At 39.2% G+C, this 25,262-nt stretch overlaps 1 protein-coding gene across 3 annotated transcripts in view; it reads left to right on the forward strand.

Annotated features, from left to right (window-relative positions):
• The window catches only part of DTHD1 (death domain containing 1), a 76,705-nt gene extending 55,736 nt beyond the window's left edge, over positions 1 to 20,969 (forward strand). For 2 of the 3 annotated variants that reach the window (XM_070069634.2, XM_089327084.1), the window contains 2 exons: positions 17,173 to 17,230; positions 20,448 to 20,969. In XM_070069634.2, the coding sequence (XP_069925735.2) occupies positions 17,173 to 17,230; positions 20,448 to 20,770 (381 nt within the window). In that variant the 3' untranslated portion in view covers positions 20,771 to 20,969. Of the gene's footprint in view, positions 1 to 68; positions 195 to 17,172; positions 17,231 to 20,447 lie in introns of those variants that run through there. The other variant, XM_089327085.1, reaches the window with a different exon arrangement.
• Positions 20,970 to 25,262: the final 4,293 nt, after the last annotated feature.

The following is a 25,262-nucleotide window of genomic DNA, read 5'->3' on the forward strand; positions in this document are numbered from 1 at the left end:
GTTTTATACATTAAAAAAGTGAACTTTTTTTTTGCCATACACCAAACCAAGCTTTTTATTGTTGAAAGTGAACTCACCCAGTGGAGAATGAATACATGGTGGAGGCACTGCACCACCCTGCTCAACTTTGAATGGCCAAGGCTGAGTCAGTACAATGTGCTTGATAAATACACATGAATGACAACATAAATAAGGTAACTTCTGTGTCCTTTAAAGGTGTTGAACCTTTACATTGACAGTATTGAAACTATATTAACGTGACTAAAAATAGTACATTTCAAATATCTGCTCTCTTACATAGATTAACCTCCTGCCAATTTGCCATCTGTATTTTGTTTTCTCCCTTTTCAGTTTGTACAGGGATTTCCAGACTCATTTTCTTGGCTCTCTCTCATGCTGAAAGTCTTCACAAGCAAATTTGTCAGGATTGAGAAAGAATCTGTGGCTATGGAAACTCTTTTCCTCTTTTAAAACTAGTATAGTGAAAAGGGAATTGAAACTGCGACCTTTATTTTTGTGAGAACAGACTTCTTCCAAAAAGTTCAGAACTGAAAATTTTCACCTCAGCTAGGCAGTGTTAGAATATGCTATTTTTCATGAAGAGGAAGTTGCCTTACTAGCATGCTGTTAATGAACACAAGATTATGCATACATTTATCCATGTGACAGTAAATGGGTAGAGGTATTTTTTCAAAATTTAAAATGCTTTATGTAGTCATTAACAGAGGCTGGGGAGTGTAGGAGAGCAGGTGGGAGTGGCAAAAGTTGATTACTAGGTGCTAAGTTATAGTTGGGAGAAATAGGTCTGGTGTTCTCTTGCATAGTAGGGTGAATATACATAATGACAATGTAGTATATATTTCCAAAAAAGTAGAATAAAGGATTTTGAATTTTTTACTACAAAGAAATGATTAATGTTTGATGACATAGATACATTAACATTAACTTGAACACATATTGAAGTACAATACAGTATATTGAAACATCACGTGTTATGCAATAAATATGTATACATTTTAAGTTAATTGAAAGCAAAACTTAATTTTTTTATTTATTTTTATTTATTTTTTTTAACTTTTATTTAATGAATATAAATTTCCAAAGTACGATTTATGGATTACAATGGCTTCCCCCCATACCGTCCCTTCTCCCACTACCCTCCCCTTTCCCACTCCCTCTCCCCTTCCATTCACATCAAGATTCATTTTCGATTATCTTAATATACAGAAGATCAGCTTAGTATACATTAAGTAAGGATTTCAACAGTTTGCTCCCACACAGAAACATAAAGTGAAAAATAATAGATGATTTTTTTTTAAATGATGATGAAATCAGATCAGACCTATTGTCATGTTTAATCCCAGTGAGAGTCAAGTTGGGAGTTGATAATTTCTTTTTCTTTTCTTTCTTTTTTTTTTTTTTTTTTTTTTTTTTTTTTTTTTTTTTTTTTTACAGAGGATCAGTTTAGTATACATTAAGTAAAGATTTCAACAGTTTGCACCCCCATAGAAACACAAGGTGAAATATATTGTTTGGGTACTCGTTATAGCATTAAATCTCAATACACAGCACATTAAGGACAGAGATCCTACATGAGGAGTAAGTGCACAGTGACTCCTGTTGTTGACTTTACCAATTGACACTCCTGTCTATGGCATCAGTAATCTCCCTATGCTCCAGTCATGAGTTTCCAAGACTATGGAAGCCCTCTGAGTTCTCCGATTCTTATCTTGTTTAGACAAGCTCATAGTCAAAGTGGAGGTTCTCTCCTCCCTTCAGAGAAAGGTACCTCCTTCTTTGATGGCCTGTTCTTTCCACTGGGATCTCACTCGCAGAGATCTTTTGCCAGAGTGTCTTGGCTTTCCATGCCTGAAATACTCTCATGGGCTTTTCAGCCAGATCCAAATGCCTTTAGGGCTGATTCTGAGGCCAGAGTGCTATTTAGGACATCTGCCATTCTATGAGTCTGCTGAGTATCCCACTTCCCATGTTGGATCACGCTCCCCTTTATTTATTCCATCGGTTAGTGTTAGCAAGTACTAGACTTGTTTATGTGCTCCCTTTGACTCTTAGTCCTTTCATTATGATCAATTGTGAACTGAAATTGATCACTTGGAATAGTGAGATGGCATTGGTACATGCCACCTTGATGGGATTGAATTGGAATCCCCTGGTATGTTTTTAACTCTACCATTTGGGGCAAGTCAGCTTGAGCATGTCCCAAATTATACATCTCTTCCCTCTCTTATTCCCACTCTTATGTTTAACAGGGATCACTTTTCAGTTAATTTTTAACACTTAAGAATAACTGTGTATTAATTACAGAATTAAACCAGTCATATTAAGTAGAACAGACAAAAAAACTAAGAGGGATAATGTATTAAGTTGTTCATTAACAGTCAGGGCTATGCTGATCAAGTCACTGTTTCCCATAGTGTCCATTTCACTTCAGGAGGTTTATTTATTTTTATTTTATTTTATTTTATTTTTTGACAGGCAGAGTGGACAGTGAGAGAGAGAGACAGAGAGAAAGGTCTTCCTTTGCCGTTGGTTCACCCTCCAATGGCCGCCGCGGCCGGCGCGCTGCGGCCGGCGCACCGCGCTGATCTGATGGCAGGAGCCAGGAGCCAGGTGCTTTTCCTGGTCTCCCATGGGGTGCAGGGCCCAAGCGCCTGGGCCATCCTCCACTGCACTCCCTGGCCACAGCAGAGAGCTGGCCTGGAAGAGGGGCAACCAGGACAGAATCCGGCGCCCCGACCGGGACTAGAACCCGGTGTGCCGGCGCCGCTAAGCAGAGGATTAGCCTAGTGAGCCGTGGCGCCGGCCAGCAAAACTTAATTTTTAAAAAGGGTTTTACACAAACAAGAGAACCAATAAATATTGATATGTACATACATAGTTTCTGAAACACACACACATCATTACACTATATCTGAGTCCCAAAGATGGGAAGATGTGTATCACTTTGTCCTTCATGTTTGTGAGGATCTCTGTATATCTTGTCCTTAAGCCTTCTTCTATCACTCACTTGCATGTTAATTCATGCAGCAGACACTAACTCTATCCCAAGTGTTCCACAAACAGTGGTGTTCCTAGGTGTATACTCTTATTCTTCCTTTGCCTCTCCTTAGTGTGTTTACAGCTCAGGTTGGGTTACCCTTCAAATCATCTCATTCCTCTGCTCTGACCCCTACATTAGCTCCCAGTTTCACTCAGATTGAATGCTCCATCGATGCCTGACCACAATGACTCTAGAATCTTCTCTCTTCCACTCTTCTCCTCTCTGACTCAGCTCCAACCACAGTGAACTTCTTGCTATTCCTAGAACTTGCTCCACCTGCTTCTGCCTTAGATTTTTGCATAAGTGATTCCCCCTACCTGGAATGTTCTCCCAGACACCTGCAGGCCAAACACGTTTACCTCTTCCAAGTCTTTGCTCAAACTTTACCTTCTCTCTGAGGCCTACTCTGATTCTACTTACTTCTATTAAATCAGCTCTTGCCCTGACATCATGGCACTCCTGATTCTCCTTAACCTGCCCTGATTTTTTCCCTTTCTTCCAAGGCACTGTTATCTTCTAAAATTATGTTATCACTGATGGTGCTATTCTTAGGAATACTTTGTTCTGTTTACTGCTAAATCACAACACTTTAAAATATTGCTTGGGGTATGGAAGAGGCTCAATGAACTTTCGTTGGGTGGATGAGTGAATTCATAAACAGAGCTTGCATTTTAAATACAAAAAGTGTGAAGAGGAAAATGAGAAGTGCCAAGGAAGGAAATACTTGTAAATTAGCACTGGAGGATAGACAAAATTGGTAGTGCATAACTGTGGGTAGGGTGGCCAAGGAAGACTTCACTTGGAAGTGACTCCTGTGCTAAGGAGCAACCAGCAACTAGACACCAATCTGCTTGGTTGGCCAGTAGAGCATCGGACCAAATGAGGGACACAGCAAGCACCAAGGCTCTGTAGTGTGCAGGTGCTTCCTGTGTGGACCTGAAGGAGAGCTATCAAGGCCAGCACATCTGGAGGAGTTCCACAGGGGTGATGAAGTTTAAGAGACAGCCAGGGTACTGGTGATGCATTATATCCAGTATGATCTTCTGACAGTGGCCACAGCAACAACACAGGTGAAATTCTATGGCTGAAAAGAACAGTGATTTGCCTCTAAATCTTTCCTAAGTTGTGCTTTAGACTTTCTCCTTCTACAAAATAGTCTAGTGAATTCGGTTTACATAGTGCATGTTTGTAACTTGGTAGACACAAAGCAAGTTTCAAAAGGTCTCTCAAAGATTTTGTCGTTGGAAGGAAGTGGGGAGAACTTTGTGTATGTGCATGTGCTTCTGAAGTGTAAGGCAAGTGACCACAGGCCATTTGGTTCTCTGCACCAGGTTGGGTTGTGGTTCTTCTCCCCTTCTTACTTGCTGAGGGTTTCACTTTGAAGGAAACAAGGGCTCCAGATCTGACAGCTGTAGTCTGCTCGAGACTGGAGTTTCCCTGTAATACCTAAACTACATATTTACGTAAGTCATCTGCTGACCTAAGTTTTGCTTGGCCTGAACTTCCCCTTTTTTTTTTTAAAAAAGCTGAACTCATGACATTTGATTTCTAGTAAGTAATGATATTGCTTTGGCACTTATTGTCATTACATTAAATAACTTGCTGTGTCAAAGCAAGGAAGTGTGCAGATGCCACTGTGACATTCAGTTGGTCAGATTCACCACTCTCTCGAACTTGGACTTTCATTACCATCTTCCTGTCCTGGGAGGGATCGTTTTTCTCCTAGAAATATAAAATACTAAAGCAATCTCGCCTAAATAAGTGAGAGGATTTGGAGCTGTTGAAATGATTACATCCTCAGGCACTTTGATTTTACTTACTCTTTTCGATCACATTAATTTTATAAAATTGTATTGGAGTTCACAAATAAAATGGGCTTCAGTAGTCTGTTGATAGTTATTAAGAAAATAAATTAGAAGGAGCAAAAGTTTTATTTTTTTTTAAATCTTATAAGAACAAAATTGAATTTTTTGTGGTTGTTGCTGTTATTTTGTGAAACTAATGAAATAATGAACGAAACTAACCATGGTTGTTTAGTTGGAAACCTGTGTTCCTTTTTGCAAAGTGTTTCAGCCACCAATTTAATCAGAAGTTATTATTTCCCCTATTCTCTACAACTCCCTTCCTCTTTACTGCGTCCTTCCCTTTTCTTTTTCCTCTCCCCTCTCCTCTTCTTCCTCATTGGCTCCCTGCTCCCCTCCCTCCTTTTCTCCTCCCTCTCATCCCTCCTCCCTCCTCCTCTTTCGTCCTTGTCTGCACTGGAAGAGCTTCCTGTGCTCAAAGGGCAGTGTCCTTGAACCCAGTATGGAGCACGATATTGTCTTCTGCCTTTCAACCATTCCTTTCTAAGCAAATCACAAATATACACTACCTGAGAAAGTTTAATAATCTAATAAACTAAAATGTGTTTCCAATTAGTCCCTTAGGACTATGACATTTTAAAAGTAGAAAAAGGCTCAGTAATTCAAGCAATGTTGTTGCTCATGAACTCCAGTTACTTGGTTTTTCTTTCTGTAGCTGTATCAGCCAACATGTCAACTAGCAAAATCTAATTATGTGCCTAACATATATGTGTATGAGATATTGTATAGGGCCTTAAATAATAATACTAATAGTTAGAAAAATAAAGGCCAAAGTCCCAGCTTTCACGGAAATTGCAATCCAGATTAGGAAATAAAGCATAAACACTTTAAAAGTCTTAGAACAATGTAAGAGATAAATAATTATTGAATAGAATAAACAGCAGTATCAACATCCAGGAACTAATGATTAATTGCAAGTAAAAGGCCGAAATGGTAAGTGCTGGCATGTTTCACAGAAGGGAGTGATTTCTCTGGGATGAGGTCACATGGGGACACTCCACAGGAAAAAAAAAATGGATACACAGAATTTTAAGGATATGGAGAGGAAGAGAGAAATAGATCATGGGTTGCCACAGGAGGGATGATATGAACAGAAATTCTGAAATGTGGCAAAAGCACAAGGTGTATGTATAGAAGGAAATGCATTCGCCAGCGTGGGTTTAATGAGGATGTCACGAAACCAGATTCAAAATTAGTTGTGGAAGATCATGGAGGGCTTTAAATGTGTCGCTTAGATCAAGAAGATGTTCGCAATTGTTGTAAGCTGTACCTTCTGTCAAAATTCATCAAAAGAATGTGGCTAGCTTTGTAACATAAGATAAATACCTGGTAGAGATTCAAACCAGAGAGACCCTTGCATATGAGCAAATAAATAAATCTCTCATATGCTGATATTTTTGAAGAGGGAATGACCATAACTGAGGTTGGAGAAGAAGGTGTCTTGTTTATTTATAATTAGGCTTATCACTTACCCTTATAAGTAACAAGAGGCCATTGGAAATATATAACCAGGAGAATGACATGACGGAATTTTATTAGCAAAACACTGTGATGGCCTATAAGGATAAATTAGAAAAAGATGAACTTAGTAACAGTAAAATAAAGGGTAATGAAATAGTCCACAGGGGAGAGGGCAATTGTCTGATGCAAGATCACAGCAGTCAGTATGGTGAGAAAGGAGGGTTGGAGAGAGGTTTAGGGGTTGAGATCAGCAGGACTTGTGACAGAGCGAACGTACGAGGGCTTGGGAGGGAGAACGTTGAGAGATGAAGAAGCTGGGGAGAAGGGACTTTCTGGAGTGACTCTCAACACACTGCTATACAACAGAGTGTTTTACAAACTTGACTTTGGAAGTGCTGCTTTCTCCTGCATTTCATCTATATCCTCCCTGATCTCACCCTCTCTAATCAGTGATTGCAACTTTTTTCCTTAGAGGCCTACAAGTATCGCTCTAGACCACCTACAATTGAAAATACTATTTTTTTCAAAACTCAGTGTGTTTTTATCACACTTGAACTAAAACTTGTCATTTGGCACTAGATGTCCCTTGCCAATGTGTAAGTTTAGGCATATGAGGCTTGTCACGTATCTTACAACTTACTCTCACAACCTCTTCGTGTTGCATTGCCCCAACTGTTATCTTTTGTTCCAGTTCACTGAGGCCTTGCTTACACATTATGGCCTTTGTTGCCTTAGGTTCTTCCCACCAGTGAGACAGCATCAAATCCATATTTAGCTCTGCTATCACCTTGAAGAAGCCCTTAAATTTCCTAAGCCAAATTAGGCACTGCTTTCTATAACAAGAAACAGCACTTTGAATATATACTTGTACTAACTTATGAGCTATTGTAATTTTTACTTATGCAATTAGGTACTGATGACTAACAGTTGCTTTTATTCCACGCTAATAATTTCAAAAATTGTTTATTTATTTGAAAAGAGAGAGAGAGAATACTCCCATCTGCTGGTTTGCCACCCACATGCCTGCAGTGGCCAGGGATAAGCCTGGCTGCTGAAGCTGGGAACTCAGTTCAGGTCCTTTGTGTGAATGACGGGAACCTAGTTACTTGGGTCATGAAAACCATGTCCCAGGAATCAGGAATCAGGACTGGGAAGCAAACCCAAGTATTCTAATGTGGGATGTGGGTGTCTTAACTGCTAGGCTAAATGCTCACCCCTTTGCTAGTAATTTGATAAAACATTTGTACATATTAACTGATTTATTGGAAATGTGAGTGTTTGAAGAAACAGGCATAGAGTTTCCACAGGAGGAAATAGCTAGAGAATGCCAAAGCTGCTGCTTGAATTCGTTTGTCTGACCTCGATGGCAGCACGCCTAGCCATGGTACACTCTGCTTTCTCCCTTTGTGACTGAGTTCCTCAAGGCTGGATGCACAGCCCATTCAATTTCGTAATCCTTTCTTCCAGAATACATTCAATGGTTTGTTTAACTATTTAATAAATTAATGAATGGATGGTGTGGAAATAGGATGAGCAATTGGAGGTGGAGTCTCAAGCCCTACTGAGGAAAGTTTTATCTGTTTTCTCCCCAGCTTATGTTCCGCAGAAGCTTTTAATGCCTTGTAAACAATCATTAACACAGGGATTTCTCCAACTGTGGCAGGGCTGGGAGGGAGGTGTCTGAGACTGTCCAGGCCTTTCCTGGCAACATTTATATCACTTTCTGTCAGAAGTGCTATCCCTAGCTATAAACCAAAGAAAGGAAACAAACCACGAAAGAAAAAATGTTGTTGAAATATTCTAGAAATCATTATGCTTAGATATTAATGTGTACCTTGACAGGTTTTCTGTATTGTCAAAATATGTTGGGATTATAATCTGAAAGTGGAACAGTAAACAGGAGAAGTGGAAGTTAGTGGAAATTCTAACAATGCTCTATATCTTTCTTTGGTTTGTTTACATATTTAAAAGTAATGCTCTCTCCCACATTGTTACTTTTAAGAACCAAAGACACCTGCTTTTACCAGAATTACTTGCAATATTGAGCATAATTTAAGCATATTAACAAAAGTTAACATTGATAAAGTGTCAGCGTGTTTGATGTGACACTACGTCATTCAATTCTCAGTATATCCACATGTGCTGTATCCACTGCTTTGTCCATTGCTATACTGGAGACATCAGCTTAGAAATCTGATTCCTCTATTATAGACTGCTTTTGATAGCCTTTCTGTCCTTTCATAAATGTTTCATATATGTTTTTTCATATATATCGCTTTCATATGTTTCATTTGTATTTTCTGAATTGTCCAGATCCTGTTCACTTTGCATTCATAACCATCACTAGATGCTACTTCCATCTTTCCTGACTTTTACATAAAGTTTTATTTAGTTATTTGAAAGACAGACATAGACATCTTTCATCTGCTGGTTCACTCCCCAAATGCCCACAACAACCAGGGCTGGATCAGGCCCAGGCCAGGAGTAAGGAACTCCATCTGGGTTTCTCATATGGGAGACAGGAACACATACACTTTGGTCAACGTTTGCTTCCTCCCCGGTGCATTAGCAGGAAGCTGGATCAGAAGCAGGGATGGGACTTGATCCTAGGCCCTCCAATATGAGATGCACGCATCCCAGGTACAGCTGAACCTGCGGTACCAAAAGGCCCCACCTCTTTCCTTGCCTTGCCTTCTCTCTCTCTCTCTCTCTCTCTCTCTCTCTCTCTCTCTCAGAATGATTGATTAATTGACTGGTTTGAATGGCAGAGTAGCAAAGAGATCTTCCATCTGCTGATTCATGGTTCAGGTGCCCACAACAACCAGGGCTAGGCCAGGCTGAAGCCAGAAGCCTGGAACTCGATGCTTGTCTTCCACATGTGTGGCAGGGATCTAAGTACTTGGGGCTATGACCCACTGTTGCCCTAGGTGCGTTAGCAGGAAGCTGCATCAGAAGCAGAGAAGCCAAGAATGAGATATGGGATTCTGGTATCACAGATGGCAGCTTAATCCACTGCACCAGCCCCACTTGGCAGATTCTTGAGTTGATCTGTCTGATCACCAGGGACATAAAGCTGTTGCCTTTTGTGATTGGGATTATTAAAGACTGAGGCATATCATTAATCCTTTCCTCTAAAAATAATAATAAGATTGAAGCCTTAAAAAGAGTGATTTTCTAAGAAGCAAGAAATACAAAAAATGAAGAACAAAAACATAAAGTTGACTGTATAAAAATGTGCATGAGTTGAAAACAAAGATAGAGCTGAGTTGAACAGAGCCATCAACCTCGTGTGCACATTGCTTCCAGGATTTGGGGAGGGTTGTGGGTGGGAGGGACGTTATGGGGGGGAAGCCATTGTAATCCATAAACTGTACTTTGGAAATTTATATTCATTAAATAAAAGTTAAAAAAACTAAATAATCTTGAAATATTTTAAGTAAGAAAAAATAATACTTCGAGTACTTGTTACATACAATGCTCTTCTGCAAGTTATGTGATCAAATTCAATATATCCTTCGATGGCAGTGTAAAACAAATACTATTATACTCATTTTTTTATATGAGGAAACTGAAGCACAAAGGGAATGATTTTCGTAAGGTCCTAAATTCAATGATCAATATTAGGAGTTGAGTTCTTTGCTTCCATCCAGTACTGCCTCCCAGTCAAGATAAGTAAAGTTGATTGTAGAAATCGTTAACATAGCACAGGAGGTACAGAATGGCTTAGTGGAAAGCTCTGCATTTCAACCTCCACTTTATGTACAACTTTTTGCATGCAGTTGTAAATATGGACTATTACAGATGTTTTAATGTTATATCTATTATATATATATATATGTTAGTTTAAATGTTATATCAGTGTGTGTATGTGTGTATGTGTGTGTGTTTTGGTTAATTTTAAATATGTGTAATGATAACTATATAACAACTGAACTGTCCCATGCTATATATACTGCCAAGATTGTATAATAGGCATTAAGCTTCTAGAGTGATCCCTCGTACATGTTAATTAATAAAAACTAGTGCTCAATATTATTATCTGGAGGAAGTATTATTTAAGTTAAGGCTTTAGACATACCTGTTTCTATGACTAGCATTAAAATATCATACCCAAGTTACCTTGAAGAAGTTACATCTGTGAAATAAAGATGATAATATCTTAAACAATAGTTCTAAATTTGGAATGAAATAATATAGTCACATGTTTATATCTTCATTTGACACTGATATAAGATCTTATTTGATTTATGGTTACCTTGAACCTATAACTATAGTACAAATTTTTTTGCTAGCACCAATTTTCATACCAGATTACCTCTTTGATCCACATTCCATTTAGTTTGTTTATAATGTGAACCCATTAAGAATTCCATATGAGTGATGTGTTTTAAAATTGAGAATATAGGGCCAGTGCTGCGGCTCACTAGGCTAATCTTCTGCCTGTGGTGCTGGCACACCGGGTTCTAGTCCCGGTCGGGGCACCAGATTCTTTCCTGGTTGCTCCTCTTCCTGTCCAGCTCTCTGCTGTGGCCTGGGAGTGCAGTGGAGGATGACCCAAGTGCTTGGGCCCTGTACCCGCATGGGAGACCAGGAGAACCATCTGGCTCCTGGCTTTGGATCAGCGCGGTGCGCCAGCCACAGCACGCCAGCCACAGCAGCCATTGGAGGGTGAACCAATGGAAAAAGGAAGACCTTTCTCTCTGTCTCTCTCTCTCACTGTCCACTCTGCCTGCCAAAAAAAAAAGAGAGAATATAGTTTACTATTATTGTGCAATAAATAAATTCAAGCAAATGGCTACTGTTATTGAGTTGAAGAAGCTGCTATATAAAATAAATGCAGAGTAGAGTAAGCAGTGAAATCAAGACATATATGATGCCCTAAATGCATCTGATAAAAATGCTAAAGATAAAGAGAAAAATGTCTATTGTACATACTTTCTAAATCTCTTGTTAATCATATCGCTTTTACTTGTGTATCTTCTAATTATAAAATACATGGCCTATTTACCAGAAAAATTCTGCAGTAATGTGTGGGAGTGGAAAGAGTGTGAGGTTAGGTTTGGATAGAAGGGTTATTGCTCAATATATTGTAATAACTATCTGTGAAATCTCCTCATGTACACGTTCCCTTGGATAAATCATAAAAATAGTAACAATGGCATGGGATTTTTGTTTATTTGTTTTTATGAAACTGATGTTAACTATGATGCTATGTGGCATCTGTACTCAGCTAAAACTGTCACAGCCTTGAGACAAAAACATCTTCTGCTATGGAGACCCAGAACTGGTAGACTGTAGAAATTAGAGATGACAAATTCTACCACATATTACTTCGACAATTGCCAAATGATAATAGTGTTTTTGTGAGTGCACTTGAACTTTGGGACCACCCAAGGTCTTGGTTAAAGTATAGGATGTTGATTTAGGATTCAAAGATTCTTTTTTTTTTCAACTTTTATTTATTTAATAAATATAAATTTCCAAAGTACAACTTTTTAATCATAGCAGCTTTTCTCCCAATAACCTCCCTCCCACCACAACCATCCTATCTCCCATACCCTCTCCCATCCCATTTTTCATCAAGATTCATTTTCAGGCCGGCGCCATGGCTCAATAGGCTAATCCTCTGCCTGCGGCACTGGCACACCGGGTTCTAGTCCCAGGCGGTGCGCCACATTCTGTCCCAGTTGCCCCTCTTCCAGTCCAGCTCTCTGCTGTGGCCCGGAAGTGCAGTGGAGGATGGCCCAAGTGCTTGGGCCCTGCACTGCAAGGGAGACCAGGAGAAGCACCTGGCTCCTGGCTTCGGATCAGCGTGGTGGGCCGGCCACAGCGCGCTAGCTGCAGCGGCCATTGGGGGGTGAACCAACGGAAAAAGGAAGACCTTTCTCTCTCTCTCTCTCACTGTCCACTCTGCCTGTCAAAAATAAATAAAAAATTAAAAAATAAAAAATAAGATTCATTTTCAATTATCTTTACATACAGAAGGTCAACTTAGTATATACTAAGTACAGAATTCAACAGACTGCACCCACACAGACACACAAAGTATAGAGTACTATTTGAGTAGCAGTTTTACCGTTAATTCTCATAGGACAACATTAAGGACAGAGATCCTACATGAGGAGTAGGTGCACAGTGACTCCCGTTGTTGATTTAACAGTTGACACTCTTATTTATGACGTCAGTAATCACCTGAGGCTCTCATTGTTTCCACTCATCACTTCAAAATGTCTGTGACATAGTGGGAAGGGCTTACTGATTGTTCCTGACTGTCTTATTTTCTAATGGTGATATTAGAGTTTACTGGTTATTATGGTGAGCCCTAGAGGAATTTTATCCATCATCTTTGCTGCCCTCCCTAATATGAATATAAAAGCCTTAAATCCAACCCACAGCAGCACTTGCTACCACTAAATTGCTTTTCACTCTTGTTTTCATGCATGTGTCTACAGTGGTGTTAGCTTACTTAATGCTCATCCTCTCTACACTCCCTGAAAACACATGCAATGAGGGTAAATCCTGGCCAAAATGGAAGCACTGAGCTTGTTTGTAGAGCAAAACACTCTCAGGGACAAGATGGCCAGCAGTGGTTGAGTCCAGGTCTGCAGTGAAACCATGGAGAGGGGTGCAGTCTCCAAGGTCATAATGTTGTGGTCCCAGTCTGACCATGCCTGTCTCTACATAAGCCTGTATTCACAGGATTAGCTTTAGTTACAGATGAATCTTTCAGCAATCATCTACCTATTGGAAATTAGGGGGTGCAGAAAACCTGTCTAAACACACAATAAAATTCCAGTTCTGTCAAAACTTCCATGATAAAATAATTAAGTAATTTATTTCATACCCTGTGTGTGCCAAGAACAGAACTAAGCCATTTTATTTAAAATACATTACAATGCGTCTTTATCCACTGTCCCCTCACCCCTTCCTGTAACAAGAATCCAAATAGGTATATAGGGTGAATCAGTACCAGTGTTCTCTAAACAGTGGAGTAACTACAGCAACAGCAACTTTTTTTTTATTTCAAAATAACTAGATGGTTCCCAACACATAGAAATGATAAATTTTAGCAGCAGGCTGAGATGCCGCTTGGGACACTTGCATCTCTTAGCAGCATGCTGTGTTTGAGTGCATGTTCTGTTTCCTATTCAGCTTCCTGGTAATGAGCACTCTGCGTGGGGTGGGGTTGGGGCAGGTAATGGTTCAGTTACTTGGGTCCTTGCCATCCATGTGGGAGATCCAGATTGAGTTCTCAGCTTCTGGATTTAGCATGACCCAGCCCTGACTGTTGCCAGTATTGGGGAAGTGAATTATCCAATGGAAAATCTCTCCCAACCCTGTATATCTATCTGTTTCTCGGTGTGTCTCTGCCTTTCAAATAAAAATATAATGATAAATATTAGAGATTGAAATGCTAATTAACCTTATTTGAGCATTACACTTTTATACAAATATTGAGTCACACTGAACCCCATAAATAGATATAAATACTGTCAATTAAAATTATAGTGTAAATATAACAATAGATAAACTAATGACATCGTCATTTGTTATCATTATTGAGTATTATGTCCTTTACATAACTGTATTGCTATGCTTTTATACAACTGGAAACACAGTAGATTTGTTTACACCATCATCACCATAAACATGAGAATAATGTATTGTGCTATGATAAGTGCATTATCAATTTTATCAATTTTATTTACCAATTTTATCAATGTGGGTCTCAAAGGACACCTGCTGATCTTGAGCCTTGATCTTCTCAACTGTCATGGAGGAAAAGAGTAAGACTTTCCCCATCCTCCACACTTGCTTCTTTTTGGTTGGTTGTTGTTCATTGGTCTGTTTTTATGGAATGCAGATGAGAAAACCAAGAAGAAAGTGATTTTTAAGTTATATGAAGCAGGCTAATTTATGAGAGTTTCAGACATATCAGATAAGAAGGGAGAGAAATAAGCAGCTTAGGTTAGTTGCTGGGCAGCAGAAGTAATTTCTGGGGCAAGAAATTAACCTGAGTCTCAAAACTAAGAATATGGGAGGCTGGCACTGAGGTGTACCTGTGGTGCCTGCATCCCACGTGGAGACCCGGAAGAAGCTCCTGGATCCTGGCTTCCGATCCACCTGGCTTCTGCTGTTGCAGTGCTGTCACAACACAGCACTTGGCTGATGTGTGTCAAATGAAACACTAGGCCTGAATTTTCATGTGTGTGACAAAATGCATATATCTAAACACCAGAAACACTCTCAAGAGGATCATGATGCTATGAGACATCTGGGAACAAAAAGTGAATAAGAGGGAAAAACTGTTCATGTAAAGAAAAGAAAAAAAAATTCATGCATAACACTTGCCCCAGGCTCAATACAGACATGGACCCTTTGACTTGAATGGCAGAATCTGTTGCATTATTTAAACTGTTGCTTCTCAATTTTTTTAAAGGATTCTAACACATAGTTAATGCATCAAAAATTGTATGCATGTCTTTTATAGTGCTACCATATAATGTACTTGAACTTATGCTGGGTTTCACAATTTTTCCATTAAAATTTATTTTTTAAAAAAAGTCATTTATTTGCTTAGTTATTTGAAAGTTAGAATTACTGAAAGGGACACACACACACACAGTTATCTTCCGTTCTCTGGTTTACTTCCCAAATGGCCACAATGGCCAGAGGTAGGCTAGGGTGAGGCCAGGAGCTTCATTTGGGTCTCCCACTTGGATGCAAGGGTCCAAGCACTCTGTCCATCCTTTGCTACTTTCCCAGGCACAATAGCAGGGAGTGGATCAGAAGTGGAGTAGCCAAGACTTGATCTGGCACTCATATGGGATGCTGGCACTGCAGATGATGGCTTAAACCCTGTACCACAGTACCAAGCATATCTAGATCTAGATCTAGATCTAGATATATGTGTGTATATCATATCTATCTATATATATATGTATTTCATATATACAGACTTAGGAACATAGTGATACTTCCCACCCTACCTTCCTTCCCATCCATGCTCCAACTCTTCTTCCTCCTCCCTGTCCTATTCCCACTCTCAAGTTTTACAAAGATCTTTCTCAGTTTACTTTATACTCATAAGGTTAAACTTATACTAATTAAAGAGTTCAACAATTAATACGAAGGAAAAAAACATTGCACCTCAACAGTGGAGACAAAGGCTGAAAACAATCATTGAACATTAAAGCTTATTATTGGAAGTTTTGTATGCTTCCATGTGTATGCAAGGTTTATGATAAGAATGCCCACAAAATATAGTATTCAGATTCAACTAAGTTGTATGGAGTACTCAGTGAGAACCTGTGGGCCATACAGGAACATATAGCATTTATATCATCATTGTGTCACTCATGTGAAGTATGCTTTTTTTAAAGGATCTAAAGAATTACAGATTCACAGGAAGTTGCAAAAATAGTACAGAGAGGTTTCATGCTTTCGTTACCCAGTTTTCCTCAATGATTATCTCTTATATAACTATAGAACAATGTCAAAACCACAAAGTCAATATGATACAATGGATGTGTATAGTTCTGTGCTAGTTTATCACGTGTGCAGATTTGTGTAACCAAGATGCAGAAGTATTTTATCACCACAAAATTCTATTTTTAGTCATTCTCCACCAACCCTAAAACTAGCAATTGCTGCTAGGCTGTTCTACATTTTTATAATTTTTCAATTTCAAAAATTCTATATAAAAGGAAACAGATTATGTAACATTTGAGACTAAATTTTTTTACTTGCAGTAACACCCCCAAACCCTTGCAAGTTGCTGCATGCACTCACTATTACTGAGTCATGTGCTGTGACTGGCATGTACTATACTTTGTTTAATCATTCACTTATTGAAAAACATTTCAGTTATTTCCAGTGTTGGGCTAGTACAACTAAAGGTGCAGTGAACACTTGTATACAAGTTTTTGTGATGTAGGTTTCAATAAACACATTTCAGAGTTGACACTAAATGCATTTTCGAAAGTGACACTGGTACGCAACTACTGACTCAGTATCCAAACCTACATGTTTTTATTTATCTGTTTAGTGCTCTTGCCACCACCATCCCACATTAGCTGCGAACAAACTACTCTACAACCCACATAGAAAATGATGATTAGGTTAATGATTAATTTTTGATAAAGTGATGGTTTTATTTATTTATTTTGACAGGCAGAGTGGACAGTGAGAGAGAGAGACAGAGAGAAAGGTCTTCCTTTGCCGTTGGTTCACCCTCCAATGACCGCCACAGCTGGCGCGCTGCAGCCAGCGCACCGCGCCTATCCAAAGGCAGGAGCCAGGTGCTTCTCCTGGTCTCCCATGGGGTGCAGGGCCCAAGCACTTGGGCCATCCTCTGCTGCCTTCCCGGGCCACAGCAGAGAGCTGGCTTGGAAGAGGGGCAACCGGGACAGAATCCGGCGCCCCGACCGGGACTAGAACCCGGTGTGCTGGCGCCACTAGGTGGAGGATTAGCATATGAGCTGCGGCGCTGGCCACTTCCAACGTTTTAAATTTTACTTGGAACCTGTGTGTTTTGCATTCAGGTTATTGTAATAATCATGTTCAAATTTGCATTCTTAAATTTAAATTTGATGAAAGAGTTGGGTTAATGTACTCTCCAGTCTTTTAGGAAAACAATTGCTGAACATGCACACACAAATAAAAGTCTAATTTTGCAAAGTGTTCAACCGAGTACTTCTTCCAAGTAGGAGAGAGGCTCAGATGAATTTTGAGTGCAACATGTTGACCAGTGAATACTTTCTTCTGTTTACTCTCTTTTCCCCATAGCATGAAAAATTCATCAACCGTCCACGGAGCACTAGAAGAATTTCTGCAGATCCTTTAGGTAAGGAATGTTTTCACTGTCATCATAATAATTTTGCCTCTTGTATTTTATGTATGCATAAATCCTTTCATAAAAACAATGAAAGTGATTTTTCAATTAATCATTTTTATCAGCCTAATAGATTTTTCCTTTGTAAGCCATATACATATAAGCCAAATAGCATTCTCAAATATGCAAGTAATTAAGTTATATTGAAATTTGTAAGAAATATGAAACTTACTGTTCATTGTTTTACTTGGATAACAAGAAAGTGCTTGGTTTGGTGAGTAAACAACTGCAGTTTGTTATGGAATGCTGACTATTAAATTGTAAGTCTTTGTGTGTGGTCCCTTCAATCCAGCAGTTGAGGTCGCTATATTTGAAGTATGAAACCACAAAGGAAACATGTAATATTTAGTTGTAGTCACACAACATTTAGTTTCATAAAAATAATGCAGATCTCATGATAGAATTTTGACACTTTTGTGGGCCTGATACGGAAATCAAAGCACACTCAATGAAGAGCAGTAAGTCACTGTGTTAGTAGCTACTAACATCTCAAAATGAATTTCCTTAAAAGCAAAAGCAGAACAATGGATGGCATAGAATTCCAATCAAAGGTTACCTCTATGGAAAATGCCCAAGTCCTACTGAACTACATAAGGATTAGCATGGCAATAAATCCTAGTGTAATACACCCTCTCAGGTCCAATACAAATTTTTGAAAAGGAAGAGTAGGTGATATAGGAAAAATAACAACAATAGCAATGCATGGAAGTTCAGCAAGTTCAATAGTGTTAATGTTTGAAGAATTCGATGTTCAAACAAAGGCACAACCATGGTCCTTGTCAGTAATCACCAAGGAGCGCAAACACACAGGTTGAACATCCTTAACCTGAAAATTCAAAATTTAAAGTATTCCAAAATCTGAAACTTTTTGAAGACTAACATGATTCCACAAGTGGAAAATTCCATTCCTGATCTCATAGCTGATCAATGTCAAACACAGACTTCCTATAAATACTGTATAAAACTACCTTTAGGTTATGTGTATAAAGTATATGTGGAATGTGAATAAATTTCATTTTTAGACTTGGTCCCATCCTCAAGACATCTCATTGCATATGTGTGAGTGTTCCAAAATCTGAAGTTTCAAAATTCAGAACTAGTCCCAAACATTTTGAGTGCAGGATATTGAACCTGCTTAATGGCCCTCCATATGTGTAAGAAGCCCCAGGTTGTCACACAGCTGGGAGATATTGTTCCCCAAAGGAATCCTCTTACAGACTAGTGTCATCATAATTGCTATAGGAAGGATGATGACAGATGAAGTTAGACACTCTGAAGAGGATAGAAATATTAAAAGTTTTAAATGCTGAATTCAAAAGTTTAGACAATAAGAGAACCCTCTAAGAGATTTATTGACAGGAGCTTATAACATCAGAATGAACTTGCAAAACTCTGTATAAGATGTGTGGAAGGCTAAACTTACTCAAAACCTATGGCAGGAATACAAGTTGGAATTCTGGCTCCTTTAATGTTATAGGAAAGAGATAAGTGAGGCAGGATTAAGATTGCGTCTATAAGGCTGTAAAGCAGAAGACATGTTTGAGGGTTTGCAGTTAGCCACTAGGACTTGGAGCAAGGGATAAGAAGTGATTGTCCATAAGAAATTCAAATAATATCTCACGTTTTAGATTACTCAGTTGAATGAATACACTAATTGGGGATAAAGTCAAAGAAGACATAGTAGATTTGGGATATTTTGAACAAAAGAAGTGGTACATCAGTAAAACCTAGTAAATTCATTGAGAGAAGTGGAAACAAATAGAGGATGTGCAAGTCGGGAGGCGGTAATTGATCAGTATCAGGAGAAAGGGATTCAGCAAGTGGGCAAGAGAAGGATTAGAAGAAGCAAGGGAGGCCGTATTATCCAAATATAGGAGTGGAATGCTCCATTGAAGTCAGAGATGCTAAGTCTCAATTCCTGTAAGTAGTAATTAGGAGGGCTACAGAAAGATTTGAACTAAGGGCTTCAATACTGTTCTGAAAGTGGATATAGAGCCGCAAAAGGGTTCAAGTGGTGAGTCGATGGTAAAGAACTGAGGCCTCTGATTCACATTACCTGTTAAAGGATTTTACTGTGAAAGAAGGAGATGAGAATGCACAGCAGAACCCAGGAAAGAGGGGTATGCAAGAAGAACAGAGAGGGAACTGTGGGGAGGAGGGAGTCAAGAGATAGGTGGAAGGGAAAGTATCTGATGAAATACACTGTAGAGGATAGAATTCTGACAAACAGAGTAGTCAGATTGTGTAAGAAAATGATTTTGAAATTAAAATGAAGTTACAAAAACTTGGGTTAAATGCTTCTGGGTAAAGTAGGAGAAATAGACATCAGCTGCGTGAAATAAAATAAGCGTGAGATTGGGGCTGAAGAATGGGAGAAAAGTTTTATTATTATGGGAAAATTTGAATTGAGTTTAGGAAAAGACATTTTAAATGGATTTGTAAGCTACTAGGTGTACAAACTGTCTAAAACAGCATAGCGTTTGTTGATCACATTCAACACATTTTCATATACTCGGGCAGTTGAGTAGGGGTTTTCTAAAGCAAGGTGCAGGTTGACAAATTAAGAATGAAATCAAAGAGGACAACATATATAAAGGTGAATGGAAGACCATCATTGATGTATATAGCTGATCATTTGGAGCATTCCTGGTCCTGAAGTGTATGAAACCATGTAGGGGATGATTCAATGACTGGGGGCACCAAACAAATTGCTGTATTGTTGATGGAGGCAAACAGCATATTAAGCAGGATCAAAGGAATAGAGGCCATGGAAGAGTAGGGAATGCAATTCAGTAATAATACATTAGCATCCATGGGGCGCTTATTAAAAATGCCAAGTGTTGTCCCCCATTCTAGTCTTACTCAGTTAAGCTCTGTGGGCTGAGGCCTGAAAACCATTTTAACAATCCCTTTCGGGTCTGAAGTATGTTCAAGTTTAGGAAGCATTTCTAACCCTTTGCAAGAGCTGTTACCCTTGGTGGAGATGAGTTCAGCAATGGCAAGGATCCAGAGGCCTCAATTTTCCACTTGGGTCATCATGTATCTTTCTACTATTCAGAGGCCAAAAACAGAGAACAGGGGGATTTCCTATAAACTGGTGCAGAGGGTTGAAGTAGGACATTCCCCAAGGAAGGGACCTAACACCAGGTGTTCTGCATGTGCCCCACAGAAGCCCTTTGGGATAACTTGCTGCACTGGCTGGCGGAGGAGCTCTTAGAAGAAAATGCTGAGTCTCTTTCCTCCTCCCTCCCTCTGCGCCACACCACTGTTCAGCTCATCAAACTCAAACATCCTGATGATCTCACAGAACAAATCCATGAACTTCTTTGCTTCTGGAAAAAATCGCTCCCAACGTCTACCGACAAACTTCGCCTGCTGGCTCGTCATCTTCGCAAGATCGGCAGGAATGACCTTGCAGAAGAGCTCAAGTTCAAGTGGGAAAATAAAGTATTCACTGAACCACAGCAGTGGTTGGATATGGTGGCCGAGTAAAAGCTGGTCTTTTTATTCCTTTTGTGCTAGAAAAGGACTCATGGCGGGGGGGGGCGTGATTAAGATTGTTTTTGTCAACATTTTCTGAGCAGTTTCCAAATAACATTCTTTAAAGTAAATCCATCTGATAGCTATAATATTGAGAAATCAGTTGAGACAATGGAGAATTGAAACTAATCAGACAATAAAAGGCATTCCTGGGTGTGAGTGCTCCTTCCTGCTTGAGTGAATGTGTGTTGTGCAATTATGGCTGTCTTGAGTTCAGCCAAATTTAATAATGCTTGCAAGAGTGTTTCCTATTTACATTTTATTTTATTTTTTAAAGCATAACTTTTTAAAAGACTTTATTTATTTGAAAGGCAGAGTTACAGAGAGGCAGAGAGAAAGAAGGCTTCCATCTGCTGGTTCACTCCCTAGATAGCCACAGCCGCCAGGGCTGAGCTGTTCCAAAGTCAGGAGCCAGGAGCTTCTTCCAGGCCTTCCATGTGGGTTCAGGGACCCAACCTCGTGGGCCATCTTCCATTGCTTTCTCAGGTGCATTATCAGGGAGCTGGATTGGATGTGCAGCAGCAGGGACACAAACTGGTGCCCATTTGGGATGCTGGCACTTTGGGTTGCAGCTTTACTGGCTATGCCACAGCACTATCCCATCTATTTACATTTTAATATTTGAGATTGTTTCCTAAGAAAGGTAATATACAAAATCTATTTTTATTATTATCTACATAAAATCAAACTACATATCCATGACTCTAAACAAGTAATTCAAGTTATGCAGATATCATAGAGCCCACAGATAACCATACAAAATAAATTGGCCTGAGAAAATTAATGCTGGTAGTAATACATCACTTCAAGGAAACAGAGACACTCCCTCCACCTCTTCCCCCCAACAAATCGTAATTATATATAATTTGACCATGTCTCCTGACCTTCCTCTCTCTCTCTAACCACGCAAGCCTGTGTGGCCACCATTTTACTCTGTCCAGTTTTTGTAGATTTCACGTTTGAATGAGATCACATGATAATGCCTGGTTTATTTCACTTCAAATACTATAATATAGGTTTGTTTGTGTAGTCCAAAATGACAGGATTTCAGTCCTTTTTTAAAAAATGGTTGAATAGTGTTCCATTGTGTATATAGCACATGTTCTTTATTGATTCATTCCTTGATGGACACCATGGCAGACCCCATATCTTAGCCATTGTGAATTGTGGCATAATAATAATAATAGTGGGTGTCCAGAATTCACAAACTAGGACACAAACTAGGTAAGGGCTGGTGGGAGTAAGGTGGGGTTGGGAGAAATTGGGAATGGCTTATGATGGCCATGGAGTGCCTTACTTGAGTGATGAACGTGTCCTAAAATTGATTGTGATGATGGTTGTACAACTTTATGAATATACCAGAAACAATTAGATTGTATTCTTTAAAAGGGAAAATTGTATGGTATGTGAATTATAACTCAATAAATATCTTTTTTTTAAGAAGAAACAATGCTATAACGAGTACTCAAACAGTATATTTCACTTTGTGTTTCTATGGGGGTGCAAACTGTTGAAATCTTTACTTAATGTACACTAAACTGATCTTCTGTTAAAAAAAAAAAAAAAAAGAAACTATCAATTCCCAACTTGACTCTCACTGGGATTAAACATGACAATAGGTCTGATCTGATTTCATCATCATTTAAAAAAAAAATCATCTATTATTTTTCACTTTATGTTTCTGTGTGGGAACAAACTGTTGAAATCCTTACTTAAGGTATACTAAGCTGATCTTCTGTATACTAAGATAATCGAAAATGAATCTTGATGTGAATGGAAGGGGAGAGGGAGTGGGAAAGGGGAGGGTGGTGGGTGGGAGGGACGGTATGGGGGGGAAAGCCATTGTAACCTATGAGACGTACTTTGGAAATTTATATTCATTAAATAAAAGATAAAAAAAAAAAAAAAAAAAAAAAAAGAAGAAACAATGCAGGGGCTGGTGCTGTGGCACAGTGGGTTAATGCCCTGGCCTGAAGCGCCAGCATCCTATATGGGCACCAGTTTGAGACCCAGCTGCTCCACTTCCGATCCAGCTCTCTGCTATGGCCCAGGAAAGCAGAAGATGCAGAAGATGGCCCATGTGGGCCATGTGGGAGACCCAGAAGAAGCTCCTGGCTCCTGGCTTCGTATCGGCACAGCTACAGCCATTGCGGCCATCTGGGGAGTGAACCATTGGATGAAAGACCTCTCTGTCTCTGTCTCTGTCTCTGTCTCTCTCTGTGTAACTCTGACTTTCAAATAAATAAATAAATCTTTTAAAAAAAAGAATGCAGAAAACCTTCAGATAAATTAAAATAGAGTAACACTTCAGCCATTTATGACCACAAACTTTTCCTTTATATAAATGTACCTTGGAATATAGAGAATTTCATATAATGAAAGACAGCAGTACAGAGAACATGAAAGAATTCAGAGCCAATTTCCCATACAGGAAACCAATCTGTTTGAAAATCCATTAACAGAAAGCATTTTTATTAGTGTAACACTCCACAATAGGCACATGGTAAAATTTACATATCTATTACATCACAGATGGGCATTTGGATTGATTTCATTTAGGGGATCATAAAGAGTGTGATTTCTATTATGAACACTGTCCATTTTAGTGAACATAAATATTCATATCTTCCATGTGTAAACCTAAGAGTTGTAATATAGGTTACCATAATTTATCCCTGTTAGATATTCAAGACAGTTTGCAATTAAGCATTTGACATCTTCATTACTGAAGTGTCCATTTTATACATAGGGGCAAGAACATGCTACCATTTATAGCCAATGTAGAAATATGAAATGACACCAATTTTACTAGTGAGAGCCCATTACAATCATCATTGTGCTGATTATCAATCACATAATTTTATAAATTATATAATAAACTTCAAACTTCTGTTATTTGAATAACTTATGTTCTTAAATCAATCACCTGGATTAAGTACTGTATCTGAACTGTAAATTCTTGATTACAGCAATTGTCTGTTGCTAAAATGCAAATTAAATGAACACATACATAATATCACACTGTATATTCTATAGTGTTTTAGAGTAAAATAGAAACATCTTAACAAGTGCGGTGCGGTAGCTAGGTTTTGAGGACAGCAAAATCGAGTTTTTGAAATAGTTAAATGCTGCGATAAGCATTTCTTTTTTAAAAAAAAATTAGAGTGGGGGTTTGGCACAGTGATTAGGAAGCAGAGTTCATAACCTGGTACCGCTTCCAACTCCAGCTCCAGCTGATGTGAAACTTGGGAGGCACCAGGCACAGCACTAGTACCTGGGCCCCTGCCCCTCATGCAGGAGACTGAGAATAAGTTCTGGGTTCCTGGCTTGTCTGGCTCCAGTTATTGCAGGCATTGAGGGAGAGAACCAGCAGATGGATGATCTCTGCCTCTATGTGTGTCTGTCTCTCTGATTTCTAAATAAATATAAGTATATAAAAATTTAAAATTCATTAGATTGAGGAAGGAGTGAGAGAGAGAAAGCGTGTGCATATGATCTCCCATTCACTAGTTCACTCCCCAAATGGTCACAGTGGGTCTTGGCCAGGGTAAAAGCTGGGAGCTGGGAACTTAATCCAGGTCTCCACATAGATGACAGGTACCCAACTACTCAAGCCATCACCACCCAGGGGTCTGCATCAGCAGGAAGTTGAATTCAGGAGCCAGAGCCAGAAATTAAAACCCAGGTATTCCAATATGGGCCACTGTCACAATCACTAAGCCAAACGCCTACCTCTCCATCTTTCTGATTCAGTATTTCTCAAGAGAAAGTTATTGGCAGTTTGAACAGAACAATTACTTTTGTTATTAACTTATATTGGTCCATGCATTGCACACCACTCAGAATTCTTGAACTCTGACCATCAAAAGCACAAAACATTCCTTCTCCCTTAGCAAGCATGACAAGCAAAAATTTTTCCACATTACTGTGTTTTTGAAGGTTAAGGGCAAAAGGGCAGGTATTGTGAACCATTGTTTTAATCAAGTTTCACTTGAAGTTGGGCTGGAAAGATAGTGGACAGACGACACATGGGGAAATGTAGAACAGTATAAGCCAAAGAAAGTTCTGCCTTACCCTCTCCCACACACTGATGCCTGCTGACTTTCCCAGAAATCTTCTCAAGTGAGGGGTTAAGAGCTGTGGTATCAAATGTAAAGCTTGTCTAAGGTTCCTGGAAGTTAGCAGAAGGGGGAAATATTGCATGAGGTCAAACTCCTGGCTGACGAGGCTGGGGGATTTCCACATAGCAAGTACCACTTCTGTGATGTTCCTCAGACAGTGTCTTGTGCTGTCCACGGGTTCTGATGGGAATCACATCATTGAATCTCCCTTACCTCTTCTCCCAAGTCTCCTTCCCTGGAAATCCCCACTCCCCACCACCAGTCTGCATTTCTTACCAAACATGCTCAATTATTTACTTACTTATTTTGGTTATTTATTTTCT

The sequence above is a fragment of the Oryctolagus cuniculus genome, chromosome 2, assembly GCF_051225735.1.
Source record: "Oryctolagus cuniculus isolate XC-2025 breed Fujian yellow rabbit chromosome 2, ASM5122573v1, whole genome shotgun sequence".
NCBI lineage: Eukaryota > Metazoa > Chordata > Mammalia > Lagomorpha > Leporidae > Oryctolagus > Oryctolagus cuniculus.